The sequence below is a fragment of the Calypte anna genome, chromosome 8 (assembly GCF_003957555.1).
Source record: "Calypte anna isolate BGI_N300 chromosome 8, bCalAnn1_v1.p, whole genome shotgun sequence".
NCBI lineage: Eukaryota > Metazoa > Chordata > Aves > Apodiformes > Trochilidae > Calypte > Calypte anna.
In genome coordinates, this window is record NC_044254.1 from 26,891,926 (window position 1) to 26,904,471 (window position 12,546).

At 41.4% G+C, this 12,546-nt stretch overlaps 1 protein-coding gene across 1 annotated transcript in view; it reads right to left on the reverse strand.

Annotated features, from left to right (window-relative positions):
- DAB1 (DAB adaptor protein 1) overlaps positions 1-12,546 on the reverse strand; it is a 105,331-nt gene that overhangs the window by 6,696 nt on the left and 86,089 nt on the right. Inside the window, exons 9-14 of the mRNA XM_030455215.1 lie at positions 11,179-11,235; positions 8,238-8,300; positions 7,113-7,221; positions 5,531-6,082; positions 3,865-3,992; positions 2,874-2,945 (exon numbers count right to left, since the gene is read on the reverse strand). Of these exons, the coding sequence (XP_030311075.1) occupies positions 2,874-2,945; positions 3,865-3,992; positions 5,531-6,082; positions 7,113-7,221; positions 8,238-8,300; positions 11,179-11,235 (981 nt within the window). The remainder of the gene's footprint in view (positions 1-2,873; positions 2,946-3,864; positions 3,993-5,530; positions 6,083-7,112; positions 7,222-8,237; positions 8,301-11,178; positions 11,236-12,546) is intronic.

Sequence of the window (12,546 nt, forward strand, 5' to 3'; positions counted from 1 at the left end):
ACCTTTGAAGACAGCAGGAGGGATAAAATGTGAATCAGCTAAAGACTTCAGTCTTATTCACTGCTCTCCTCACCCTTTCTGGAAAATCATTATTTACCCTCAGTGGTGCTCATGAAGAAAGGGAGAACTGAACAAAAAACTTCATGTGAACAGCTCTGCAAAGAGTGGCTTTTCTTTCATCTGTGAAAATCAGGATTGTCTGCTTCTTATCTCCAGCCATAAAGGGACAAAAATGTAACACAGCCATAAAAAGTCACACGTACTTACTAAGAACCCTTAGGTACTTGTAGAAGAGTTCCTTGCAAGAATGGCTGCTGTTAGGATGAGGATTTGGGGAGCTTAAGTTGAAGGCTGCAAAAGGAAGACAAATGGAGAAAAGAAGCTCTTAACTAGAAGATGCTGAATTCCCTCTGCATGAGAATATGGGGTATCAAAAGGAAAGAAGAAACCAAATTGCTGAAGCACCTTGAAAGGTCAGGATGTAAAATAATAGTCAGGTGAGCACTCTGAATACATCAAGACAAGGCAAGTAAAGATATTACATGGGCACAGCTGACTGAATAGAGATGCTGGGAAGAGCCACGTTTGAAATGTCTGAACACAATGCTATGTCATGCTCCTGAGAGGTCCATTCATCAGAGCTGGATGCTGGGCTGTTCTTGGTGTGAAGAACCATGTTCTAAAGAGCCAAGTAATCTCCCATCTGACACACAAAAGTGGCTTTTACACAGACTGTGATTCTTTTGTACTACACGTTTCTCACCATTAAGTTTCCTTCCAAATGCAGAGCTCAATACCCAACACAGTAGTAAGGCCTGAATTGATAATTTTCCATGGAGATTTAGACTTGCTGTTGCTCTGACTCTACCAGGCTTCAGAATTAGATGGGCTGGTTTTTAGCAAGTGGATTTCCTACAGAGTGCTGCTCAATGGCACTGCACAGAGGCACAATGATATTAGTGTAACTTCACTGGAGAGAGGCTTTCTTTTTTGTTCAGCTGCTTGTTCCTGCCTACAGCTTTTAGGAATTACTATAATAAGATAATCAGTAACATTATTTAACAGTTCCCAGAATGTATTGCTGAGAATTATACGTATTTTATGCAAGACTCTGCAGGGATTAACAACAATATATGGAAAAAACATATGGAAACACTGTTCCTCTAGCTCCCAGAGACAGTTGATTGGTAAAAAAGAAAGTATTTTACAAAGTGTTATATAAAAGCAGAACAAAAGGAATCCCTCACTTGACTGCCTTACACTCCTGTTACAAGTTATCTCCAGAATTCCTGGTAGGTGAGTTGTGTGGTGGTAGTTTACAGATGATGGTCTCTTTGTGACAGTCAGAAAATTAAAAAGAGATTTTATCATTATTCTTCCCATAGTGGATTTCAGAATTACCCTGACCAGTAAGAACCACAATGAAAAAAAATATCTATGGGTTTGCAGAGTGTGGGGACTCAGCTAAAGGTCAAATTCTCTTTCCTGATGCAGGAAAGCTCTCTTGAAATGGTCAGAAGGTGGGATAACCAGGGCTGGTCAAAGGCAAAGCTCAGTGCCCGTGTGGTACCATCCACTCCCTTCTTGTTGGGAGTACAAGAAACAATGGATGCTTTTCCCAGAGCAACTCATCCCAGCTTGACTCAACACTTACACTGCCTTTTCTAGACTCAAGGAAACCCAAAGTTTAGCTTTAGCCTCCAAAAGGTTGGTTAAGTTAAAAGAAGAGCTGCCTTCTGAGAACACCACATGCTATTAAAGAGATAATCTCATTATGTCCACATGGATCAAACTTAAGTTACTCCAAGATTTTTCTGCTAAGCAGGTTTAATGTACAAAGTAAACTGACTCCTACTTAGACTATTAATCTTGACCTGAAACTGAACTGTTTCAGCTCAGGGTGGATGTACAAAAATCAAAAGGGTTCCAGCACTGTACTGCTGAAGCAAAGAGCCATATCAGCTCCCAGATCTGGGTAATACAGAACAGGAATGGCTGCCAGGGAGAAGATAATCAAATATATCCTTCAACTAGTAAAAAAATAAGAGTATTTGGATGGAACAACAGCCCTCATAAACCTTTGTATCTTTACTGTCTCTTTGGTAAAACATAAATATTGCATTGAAACAAATCACAGAACATTCACTGGCAGCCACATCTTCTAAGGTATTCTGTAACACAAAAGATGAAAAGAGCATCTTTCCCAACTGTCTGGATTTAAATGACTTATGTTGGATGAGTAATTTTGAGAGCATCAGTATGCCAATGGTAATGTGAATGTTCATAATTTTCAGGTGTTTTTAATTTGCACTCAGAGATAAAAATACACAAACCCACTTCAACATTTTTTACATGCAGATAATAAATGTGCTGCTTGTTCTGATTATCACATTGATTTAGGGTCGAGGTGTTCATGTATCATTACACAATTTCATTGAATGTTTGTTATGTCTATGGGTAAGATGTCTTATTCCATTTAATATGTTACATCTGACTACAGGCCAGAGTGGATTTGATAAAAAAAAGTATGTTCTGCCTAATGCACTGTTAGTAATGGCTCAGTTTCCCTATTTCCCCTTAGAATTTGAACACAAAAAGTAAGTCTACATTTCTTTAAAGCATGCAGGCAGCTGAAACACACATATTTACATAAGTTGCAACACTGAGTGAATGGCAAAAGCCATGCAGACCACTGAGCATGGAATACACCGCGGATAATGGAGAGGGAAAAGGGAAAAGAGATGAAAAGGAAAAACAAACCATGCATCCATGAAAGCAATGGTAGGCACTGGTGGAAGAATAAGTGAGCACCTCAAAGTGTAGAGAAAAAAAGGACAGATACCTACCCCAACCTGTGCTATCTAGCTACCGACCTGTGGACTTATAGTATCACCAGTTGGCTCACCAAATGGATCACTGTTGGATGAGGCCTGAGACCCATCAGGCTAGAATACAAGAACATAACACCTTTTTTTCTCAACAACAAGAAAGTGAAAAGTCAACACGAGGTTATTTTCATGCTGTGGGCATAACAAGTACATCCTAGCTCATGAAAACCAGAAAGTGAGACCTCACCGCTGATCTGATCTCAGAAACCAGAATGGTTTCCCAGAGCTGATGCAGGCAGGAAGGGACCACACCAGTACCTGCTGGAGCCCAGGCAGGACCTGCCACAGACTTCAGAAGGTACTGGATCCAACACACCAGAACTCCAAAAGGCCCTGAAAGCCAGTGAATCTATGAGAAGAGTCCAAGCTTGAGTGATTTCATACTTTTGGGTGCTTTTTTTGTGCAGGCTCCCTCTTGCCTTTGGCTCACTTAGGCTCTTATCTGCCTGAGACACCTGGGGATTTAAAGGCATTGCTTGGATGACATTTTTTGCTTTGGTTCACTGAGTCTAAGGCAAAGAAATCACATACTGAGGGCCAGAACATTGAGGAATGCAACCAGGCAAGCAACTGGGATGCAAGAATGTGCAAGACAGCATCAACCATCATCTTTTAACACAGAAACTCCCCCATCTCTCTCTGCAGCCTCAGCATGTATCTGGTTTTACCTCGGACTCTCTTCCCATCAACAACTGAATGCTGGTAAGCTAAAAAGGACATTTGACCCAAGATTGCATTTAAACTCTCAGTTTGGTTCCCTGTATTCAATGTTAGTGCATATCAACATAAATGTCATGCTTTCAGCTACCAAAACTGAGGTGGGAAGCAAATGCTGTCTGCAGCTCTCCCTAAAACACCACCCAGCCCTGTTAGAATACTTATTTCTGACAATGCCAATAATATTTAAGTAACTTCTGCCTTTTTTAGCTTTAAAAAAAAGAGCTTATTGGTATTCAGAAACCTTGTTGCTACTCACAGCCTCTTGCTCCTCACTTTTGCTTGGGCTTTCAAACCCCTCTTCAAAGAGGTCATCTGCAGCAGGATCACTGGTATGAGATGCTGATGATTTTGATGGAGAACTCTGTCTGGGTGCAGGGGTTGGAGCTGCAAAAAAAATTAAGGTAACAGCAACAAAATATAAACCTGCTCATTTATTCAGAAAGACACAGCAGGACAAAACCTGCTCATACTTTTAAGAACCCTCAACTTTTGTTACCCCTAAAAATTATTTTCTGAGAAGGAGCCATAAGAGGGAAATTTGAACACAGAAGTCATTATCAAGTCCATATATTTGATTTCATTCAGTTGTTTCCAAATGAAGTCTGGCTGTATCTGGCAGGGAGACACCACTACAGCACATCAGGAATGCCTGAGCTGCCTGCCCTATGCCAGGGTAGCAAAGAGTTCTCCAGCTGGCCCCAGGTAAATCTGTGTCTGATGAACTCTTTTCATCCACCTGCAAAATCCCCCCCAATAAGCCTGTTTTCCAGCTCTTCAGTGCCCTTCCTCACATGCCCCCATTGAGCATTTAAAATAAATATGAAGCCCCTAATTATTGCAAAGTGGGACTTGATTGAGACACCAGGGAAACTCTTTGCAAGGCTGAATGTTGTGGCAATTCCCAACCAGCCTGCATGCACCTAGCACAGAATATAAATTGTTATTGTCAGCTAAAAAAATGGAATTTCAGACTGCAGCTCTTGGGCTGCTGATTTCAGTAGGCTCTGAAATTCTTCTCTGATACTTTTCTTCTTGGTGGGAAAACAGTTAAAAACCTACAGCATGAAGGAGGGGTCTCAGTTCATACCTGGGTTGTGATTTACTTTATGAAAAAGGAAGGAAAGGAAGGAGAGGAAGGAGAGGAAGGAGAGGAAGGAGAGGAAGGAGAGGAAGGAGAAGAAGGAGAGGAAGGAGAGGAAGGAGAGGAAGGAGAAGAAGGAGAAGGAGAAGAAGGAGAGGAAGCAAGGAAGGCAAAAAAGAAAAAAGGGAAAAAAGGAAAAAAGGAAAAAAGAAATAAAGGAAAAAAGGAAAAAAAGGAAAAAAAGGAAAAAAAGGAAAAAAAGGAAAAAAAGGAAAAAAAGGAAAAAAAGGAAAAAGGAAAAAAGGAAAAAAGGAAAAAAGGAAAAAAGGAAAAAAGGAAAAAAGGAAAAAGGAAAAAAAGGAAAAAAAGGAAAAAAAGGAAAAAAGAAGAAGAATGGAGGGAAGGAGGGAAGAAGGAGAGGAAGAGAGGAAAGAAAGAGAGAAAGAGAGAAAGAGAGAAAGAGAGAAAGAGAGAAAGAGAGAAAGAGAGAAAGAGAGAAAGAGAGAAAGAGAGAAAGAGAGAAAGAGAGAGAAAGAGAGAGAAAGAGAGAGAAAGAGAGAGAGAGAAAGAGAGAGAAAGAGAGAGAAAGAGAGAAAGAGAGAAAGAGAGAAAGAGAAAGAGAAAGAGAAAGAGAAAGAGAAAGAGAAAGAGAAAGAGAAAGAGAAAGAGAAAGAGAAAGAGAAAGAGAAAGAGAAAGAGAAAGAGAAAGAGAAAGAGAAAGAGAAAGAGAAAGAGAAAGAGAAAGAGAAAGAGAGAAAGAGAAGGAAAGAGAGAAGGAAAGAGAGGAAGAAAGGCAGGCATGTCTGAGGACAGGTATGGCTATAAGCAGATGAATACTCACGTGAATTTGTAGAGGGTGTTGTGGAAGTCACAGGAGTCAAATTTAACTGAGAGATGTCAAAGTCATCACAATCATCTGCTTCCTGTGCCATCCCAACTTTGTTAAAGTAACTTGAGAAGGCCTCTGAGGTACAACTGAGGGAAGGCTGATCTGGTTTTCTTGATGGCACTGGTGGAGGCTGAGCCATCTGGAAATCTTTAAACATTTCTTTTCCCATTTTCTGTCTGGGCCTGTCTGTCTGTGGACTTGATCTGTTGGAATCACTCGTGGGTGGAACAGTAGCTATAGGAGCAATGGTACCTTGAAACATGGCTGCTTGTAAAGGCAAAACAGTTTGTGTTGGCATGAAGGCAGTTGGTTGGAACTGACCAGCTACGGATGGCCACGGCTGCTGAGGAGGAGGAGGAAAAATACCAGGTTGTCCCCAGGCTATTGGCTGTCCCCCCTGCATCACCTGAGCAACTGGAGGTTGAGCACCCATGGCCAACTGCTGTTGAACAAGTGGTTGCTGTCCCCAGAACGAGGGCAGAACAGCTCCCATGGCAACATAACCTTCAAAGAGTAGAGAGAGGGGAAGAAAAAAGAGGAAAAGGAAAGATTTTAAGACTACTGTAAAGGAGAATGAATCACAGAATCATCAAGGATGGAAAAGAGCTCTAAGATCATAGAATCATAGAATTGGCTGGGTTGGAAGGGACCTCAGAGATCATCAAGTCCAACCCTTGATCCACTACCACTGCAGTTCCCAGCCCATGGCACTGAGTGCCACATCCAGTCTCTTTTTAAGTATCTCCAGACATGGAGAATCCACTACTTCCCTGGGCAGCCCATTCCAATGTCTGATCACCCTCTCCAGAAAGAAATTCTTTCTAATCTCCAACCTAAACCTCCCCTGGCACAACTTGAGACCCTGCCCTCTTGTCTTGCTGAGAGTTGCCTGGGAAAAGAGACCAACCCCCCCCTGGCTCCAACCTCCTTTCAGGGAGTTGTAGAGAGTGATGAGGTCTCCCCTGAGCCTCCTCTTCTCCAGCCTGAACACCCCCAGCTCCCTCAGCCTCTCCTCAATTGGATTGGATCCAATCTCCTCCTGAGGATTGGATCTCCTCAATGGTTGGATCATGTCCAGCCATCTGCCCTACCACCCCTAGGCACTAAAGCATCCCCCTCATCTACCTGTCTTTTGAACACCTCTAAGGATGATGCCTCCATCACCTCCTTGGGCAGCCTTTTCCAATGTTTAACCACTCCTTCTGTGAAGAAATTGTTTCTAATATCCAACCTCAACCTCCCCTGAGTTTCTGCCAAGAAACCAAAGCTAAACTAATTGGTTTTTTTCTCTCTTGCTACTGTACCTACAAAGCTACACTTGCAGTCCCAGTGACATGTTTTTTCCTTTAAAAAATGTGGGTAAACTCAAAATAATGTGCCCCCAGCTTGTTAAGGACTTGGTTTGCCTTGCCCTGTAACACTCCCCTTCCACTTCCACTGTACCAACTGAAAGCCCTGAGTGCTGAAATGCAAAGCAGAGCCCAGAACTGATGCCCAAACCTGAACCAAGTGCATTTTATCCCAGACTTCTCACCTGAGGGTACGGCAGCAGTGCTGAAAGGTACAGAGCCAAACATGTCTGTACTAGCAGGAAGTGACTGGGATGAAGATGGGATAAAGGCATCACCTGGAGTAGCAGGAGTCTGCAAGAAGACAGGAAAAAAATATGATGATGTATCAACTCCAGCTTCTGCAGAACTTAAATTTGCTGTCACATCATCCATAACTCTAAAAATAAAGGTCTGGAAGGGAGAAAGAAAAAAGAATAGGAAGATGGGGAAGGAAAGAAGCAAAAGAAATAAGAGCATTAGAATTTGCTGGAGAAAAAGGAAATGAGAGGCTTTGTATTAGAGGAAAGAAAATAAAAATAAAGTTTGTCTGCAGTAGATCACATGCAACACATACTGACATCTTTTCTTTTTCCAAAATGTACAGATTTGTGATTCTAGGTCTTAGGTGACAATCAGCAAAGGTAGTGAGCAAGAAGAAATAGTAAAGACACATGAACCTGCAGGATTTACAGAAAAATGAACAAACAAAGCCTCCAAGTAACCAACAGGACCAGAGCCAGAGGTCTACATGGAAGGAGAAACCCAACCCAACTAAGAAAGCTTTAGAATGAGGAGATAAGGCTTTGATATGCTCTAAAGATCTGAGCCTACTGACTTCACAGCTCATACTCCTAACATAATGTTCACAAATTTTATAGGAAAATGATTTGTGTTTAAATTTTCTGATGCAAAAAGCACACAGAGAAAATTCTCTTTGTCCTCAAAACACATTCAGGTTTCCCTCTCCTTATTGTTTTGCCTTCCTTCTTTTACTGGCAGGTCTGGGATATGTGCTTGGTGGAACCAGAGACCTAATCTATATGGCTGAGTTCAGTGAAGCATCCACCTCTGATCAACATCAGGGAAGGAGATCAGCAGCTCAGGTTAGAGCTGATGTGACACCCAGCCCTGGACCAGAAAAATAAAAATTGAAGATATTTCTGCACATCATCATGAAGCACTGACTCCACATTGAATTTGCTTCACTTTTTGTTTTCTTGTAACATAAAAACTCCTTTGAATTCTCCCTGCTGGAACTGTTGATGACCGGAGTTATAAACGTGCTCAATAAATGTGCTGGAAACAACTGGCATGGTGCAGATACTCACTGGGGGAGAGGTTACATCAGGAGGAGTAGACATGTCCCCAAAAAGCTCTAGTTGGGTAACAGCCTGTGAAGAGAAAAAGAAAGAAAGAAACCAAAACTATTACCATTTATCTTTTGAGGAGAATAAAGTGTAGGTTAGCTAGATAAAACTTACAGAGTTAGCTAGTAACAGCTAGCAATATAAATCCCCTCAAAGCCACCTAGGCTTCAAATGTCCAGTGCCACATGGAAAAAGCACACAGGCTCAAGCTGTGGCCTCTTTGGTACTGCTGCAGCTGACTCTATAAAATGATTCTGTGGGGAGTTCTTACAAAAAAAAAAAAAAAATGAATAAAGCAAGAAAAAAACAAACAGAATAGGACTGTATGGATTACTGCTCTTCCCTTAACATCAGTGAGCACAAAGCATGATTTATGGCCAGCTCTTCTCCATGCCTTCTATTCTAAACTCTCCCTAAAAGGTCTCAAAAGATGGCAGCAGGCTGGGGAAGGGACAGAAGGACACTGGAGGAAAGGACTTCACAAGTGCTGCCTGATTTTTCCTTGCCCATGGGACAGGTGTGTCCTGGATAAGTGGACTCAAAGGAGGATGTACAACTGGGTTACTCGGAGTTTGTAGCTCCACATGTCACTCAGGCTGGAAACATCTTCTCAGGGCATCTTTTAGATTGATCTCAAAATAAGTCACCCATGAAGGCTTCACTCAACAGAAGAGGAAAAGCACTTTCATCATAAGGAGCTCCTGCCATGGCCACATAAATAAAGCTCCAAAGCTCCTTCACATGTTCTGGAGTGCAATTATTCCACTCATCTGCATCTGCAAATCAGTTCTGCTGGAGTCCAGGGTATGGATCAAGATCCCTTGTAGCTCTGCAGGAAACCCAAAACTCATCTACCATTCCCTATCAGGGTGGTTATTCTGGGAAGCTTTGATGAGAACTCAGAAATTACCCCTTCTCCACGACCTTTCTTCTGCTTATGGGTTCTCATCCTTCCCTCTATCACCCTCAATCACACCCACACATGTGGGAAGCCACAGTTTTCATTATGGATGAGATTTCCTGCAATTCTTAACTCAGCTCATTTACTCTCCTCCCCAGCTTGGGCACATAAAACTTGCAGCCTCCTATTACACCTATAGGCTTCAAATTCAGTAGTCTTGACCTGCAGATGTAGCCAAGAGGTAGAGCCTTGGACATGAACTGGCTGGTCAGTCTTTACAGCCCATCAGATAAGCAAGATCACCCCAAAATTGCCCCTATTTTTTAGGAAAAATGGTCCTTTAAGAAATAAGACTGTTATTCAAAATACAACAAATAATTTTTTTTTTTTGCAATCTAATCTCCATTCCCATTTCTTAAAGCTTGGATGATTCTCAGCTTTATGTCTAATGATGTACCTAGGGATGAATTATTACACATTTCCTCCCATCACATCTTATATTAAATACATCACATTGCTTTAGTGCTCTGACAATGTATTTTCTTCTTATGGGCTTATATATCCTGCTAAGTATCTGCATGGAAATGGAAGATGGAAGGAAGAATAAATTCCATGTTTTCTTCAGGGGATTTTTGGCTATGTTACTAAAATACTGCTAGAAGCAGCTTCTGGGGAAAAAAAAAAGCCCATACATCACTGCTGCAATGTGTGCAAACCCACTAGGCAAAAGTTGTTAAAATGCCCCAAAAAGTGGGAATAATGACAGCAGCAGCACTTGGTTGGAAATCATTTAAAGCCTCCTGTAGGTCCCACTGCCTCTAAATATGTCAGGTAACACCTAATCACTGAAAGAGCCACTTTCTTCTCATCTCTCTGGATGACTTGGTCAGCACCACCCTTAAATCTGCCCTTTTCCTGAATCACTGATGGGCTTTCCATTGTATTTTCCCCTCTGGCTTGAGAAATAGTTGGTGTCCTTTTGAGCAAAAGCTCCCCCAGTGCTCCCATGCCAGGAGAAGAAGGAGGAGAACAAGTCAGAGGGATGTGCAAGTGTCATGGTTTAACCAGGACACTTTAACACACTTGACACAGTTTAACCTGCCCAAACCAGGACAGCAAGGCAAGGCACACACAGACTAGGAGGGAATTTCTGTGAAACTACACATTTTTTGTAGAAAACTTAATATTTGTTTCATATCAACACTGCAAATTGATAGTGAGCATCCTTTTGAACTAAGGCTTATATGGGATGTGTTTGAAAGGTGGAAACCTGGCTCTCTGTGCCTCAACACCCCTGTAAAACGGGAATAATAATAATGCTTTCTAGATTGTTTTAAGGTGGGGGGGAATCTTTAGCAACCCCTCAGAGGTGTAATTCCATTTCAAGCTCTGAAAAGAAACTCTGCAGATGGAGGACATCAAAACAGGCAGCTGGAGAGAGTGACAGGAAAACCAACTTCACTATTTGTTGTAATAAACTCTGATTCACAACACTCCCCAAGGAAAAGGGATATATATGCAGGGAAATTATTTCTTATAAAGTGGCAGCCTCCTGTGCAACAGGAGCTACAGGACTACGTCAGAGAACATGCCCAGAAATGTATATTTATATATATGTGGGAACACAACTTCTTCATTTCCTTCCCAAAGAAAACTTTAAACAGCAATGTTAAGAGGTTTGGTTCAGGATCTGGATTTTGGATCCAGCTTGCTTCAACAATTCAATTTTCAGCCTGAATAAATGAACTCATCTTCTCTGACATAGATGTAGTTTTATCCAGTATAGGAGGTTCTGGACACCGAGGAGTAATCTTTTATTTTTGTGATTTCACTGTCACTAAAGCACCAATTTCACCCATTAAGCTTTATTAAATTATTCACGTTTGATATTAGCTACATTCCAGTGAAGTTAATCCCAAATCAAACATTTTCAAATAGCACTATTCCTATAGATGATTTCATCTCTATTTCCTTAAAACATTTTTAGTGTCACAACCTTACCTGAGTGACTGAAACAAGATTTTCATCAATGTCCAGCAATAAGTTTCCATTCTGCAGCTGTAAAGCATGATTGATGAAATGAAATGAATGATTTATGAAAATGACATGAATTTCTGAGCAGGAAAATGATAACCTCCATAATCATTGACTTCAGCATTGAAATGAAAACCCTCTCCATCTGGCAGGGAGCATGGCTATGAAATCCTGCAGTCAAAACAGTGAGTTTGAGAGCTGCTGAGATGTGGGGCAATCCTGCACTTTACTTGTGCTAAATCTCAGCTTCTTGTGTTTAAGGCAGTTTTACCCATAAACATCCTCAAGTGAGCTCTGGTCCTGTTCATCACCTCTGGCTTGGTGAAAGAGGGAACTTAATATCCTCAGGGGAGAAAAGTCATTGAGTTTTGGACATGAGAAGCTCTAAAATCAAGTATTTGCATGAAAACTCAACTTCCTCTTAATAAGAGAGCTATTACATCAACATAAACATATTTAAGATGACTATTTTCTTCCCACAGTAATTTTTAAAATTACTTACATCACTCAGTTCCAACTCCATTTAAACCCCTAGTTCATGTGTGTAAATATATCTGGGAATATACAGCCCATACAAACATATGTATCTATATCCATCTGGAAATTCAACACAAATTATCACTTCAGCATCCTCAGAATGCTAAAGTGCAGATAACATTTATTGTAGTGTTGGAGATTTTATCCCTTAAGAAACAAACATACCAGCAAGTTACCTAAAATTAAATCTTATATGACTGAGAAGCTTCATACAGGTACCAGCCAGTAATTCCATGCCATTTTAAAACCAAGCAGTTTAAAAACCTCAGACACAGCCTAGAATGCCCTTTTTCTCCCCCCTCATGTCCGCACAGACCTGAAGTAAAAAAAAAATAAAAATAAAAAAAGACTGGCAAAAGGCAAAGCTAGAGGAAGAAAATGCCATCATGCACAGCCAGGCAAGATCCAGACCTGTACCTGCTTGGAGCTGACAGCACATTCCCCCAGCCCAGATAAGGAAAGCATGAAAAAAATCTCTGTCCATTTATTCAAAGAACTCCAAAGACCTTGAAAACATCCTTAAAACAAAACCCAAAGGGTTTCCACCTTCAGGAGGGAGCAGTTTTGGCTGGTGGTTAATCACTTTTTGTTCTGAGAGCCCCCTTGGTTCACCCCCCCCAGTTCCCCAGCATCCAGGGATGCAGCTCACATCATTCCAAAGTGGATCCTGTCCCCAGCCACCCTGATAGCTCTGGGAAAGCAGCTGAGAAATAACCCTGTCCTGGCACAGAGGGAATGTGTGCACAGTGCTCAATGGACCAGGAGAAATTCCCAACTGTGCCATCATGGGACCTTGCA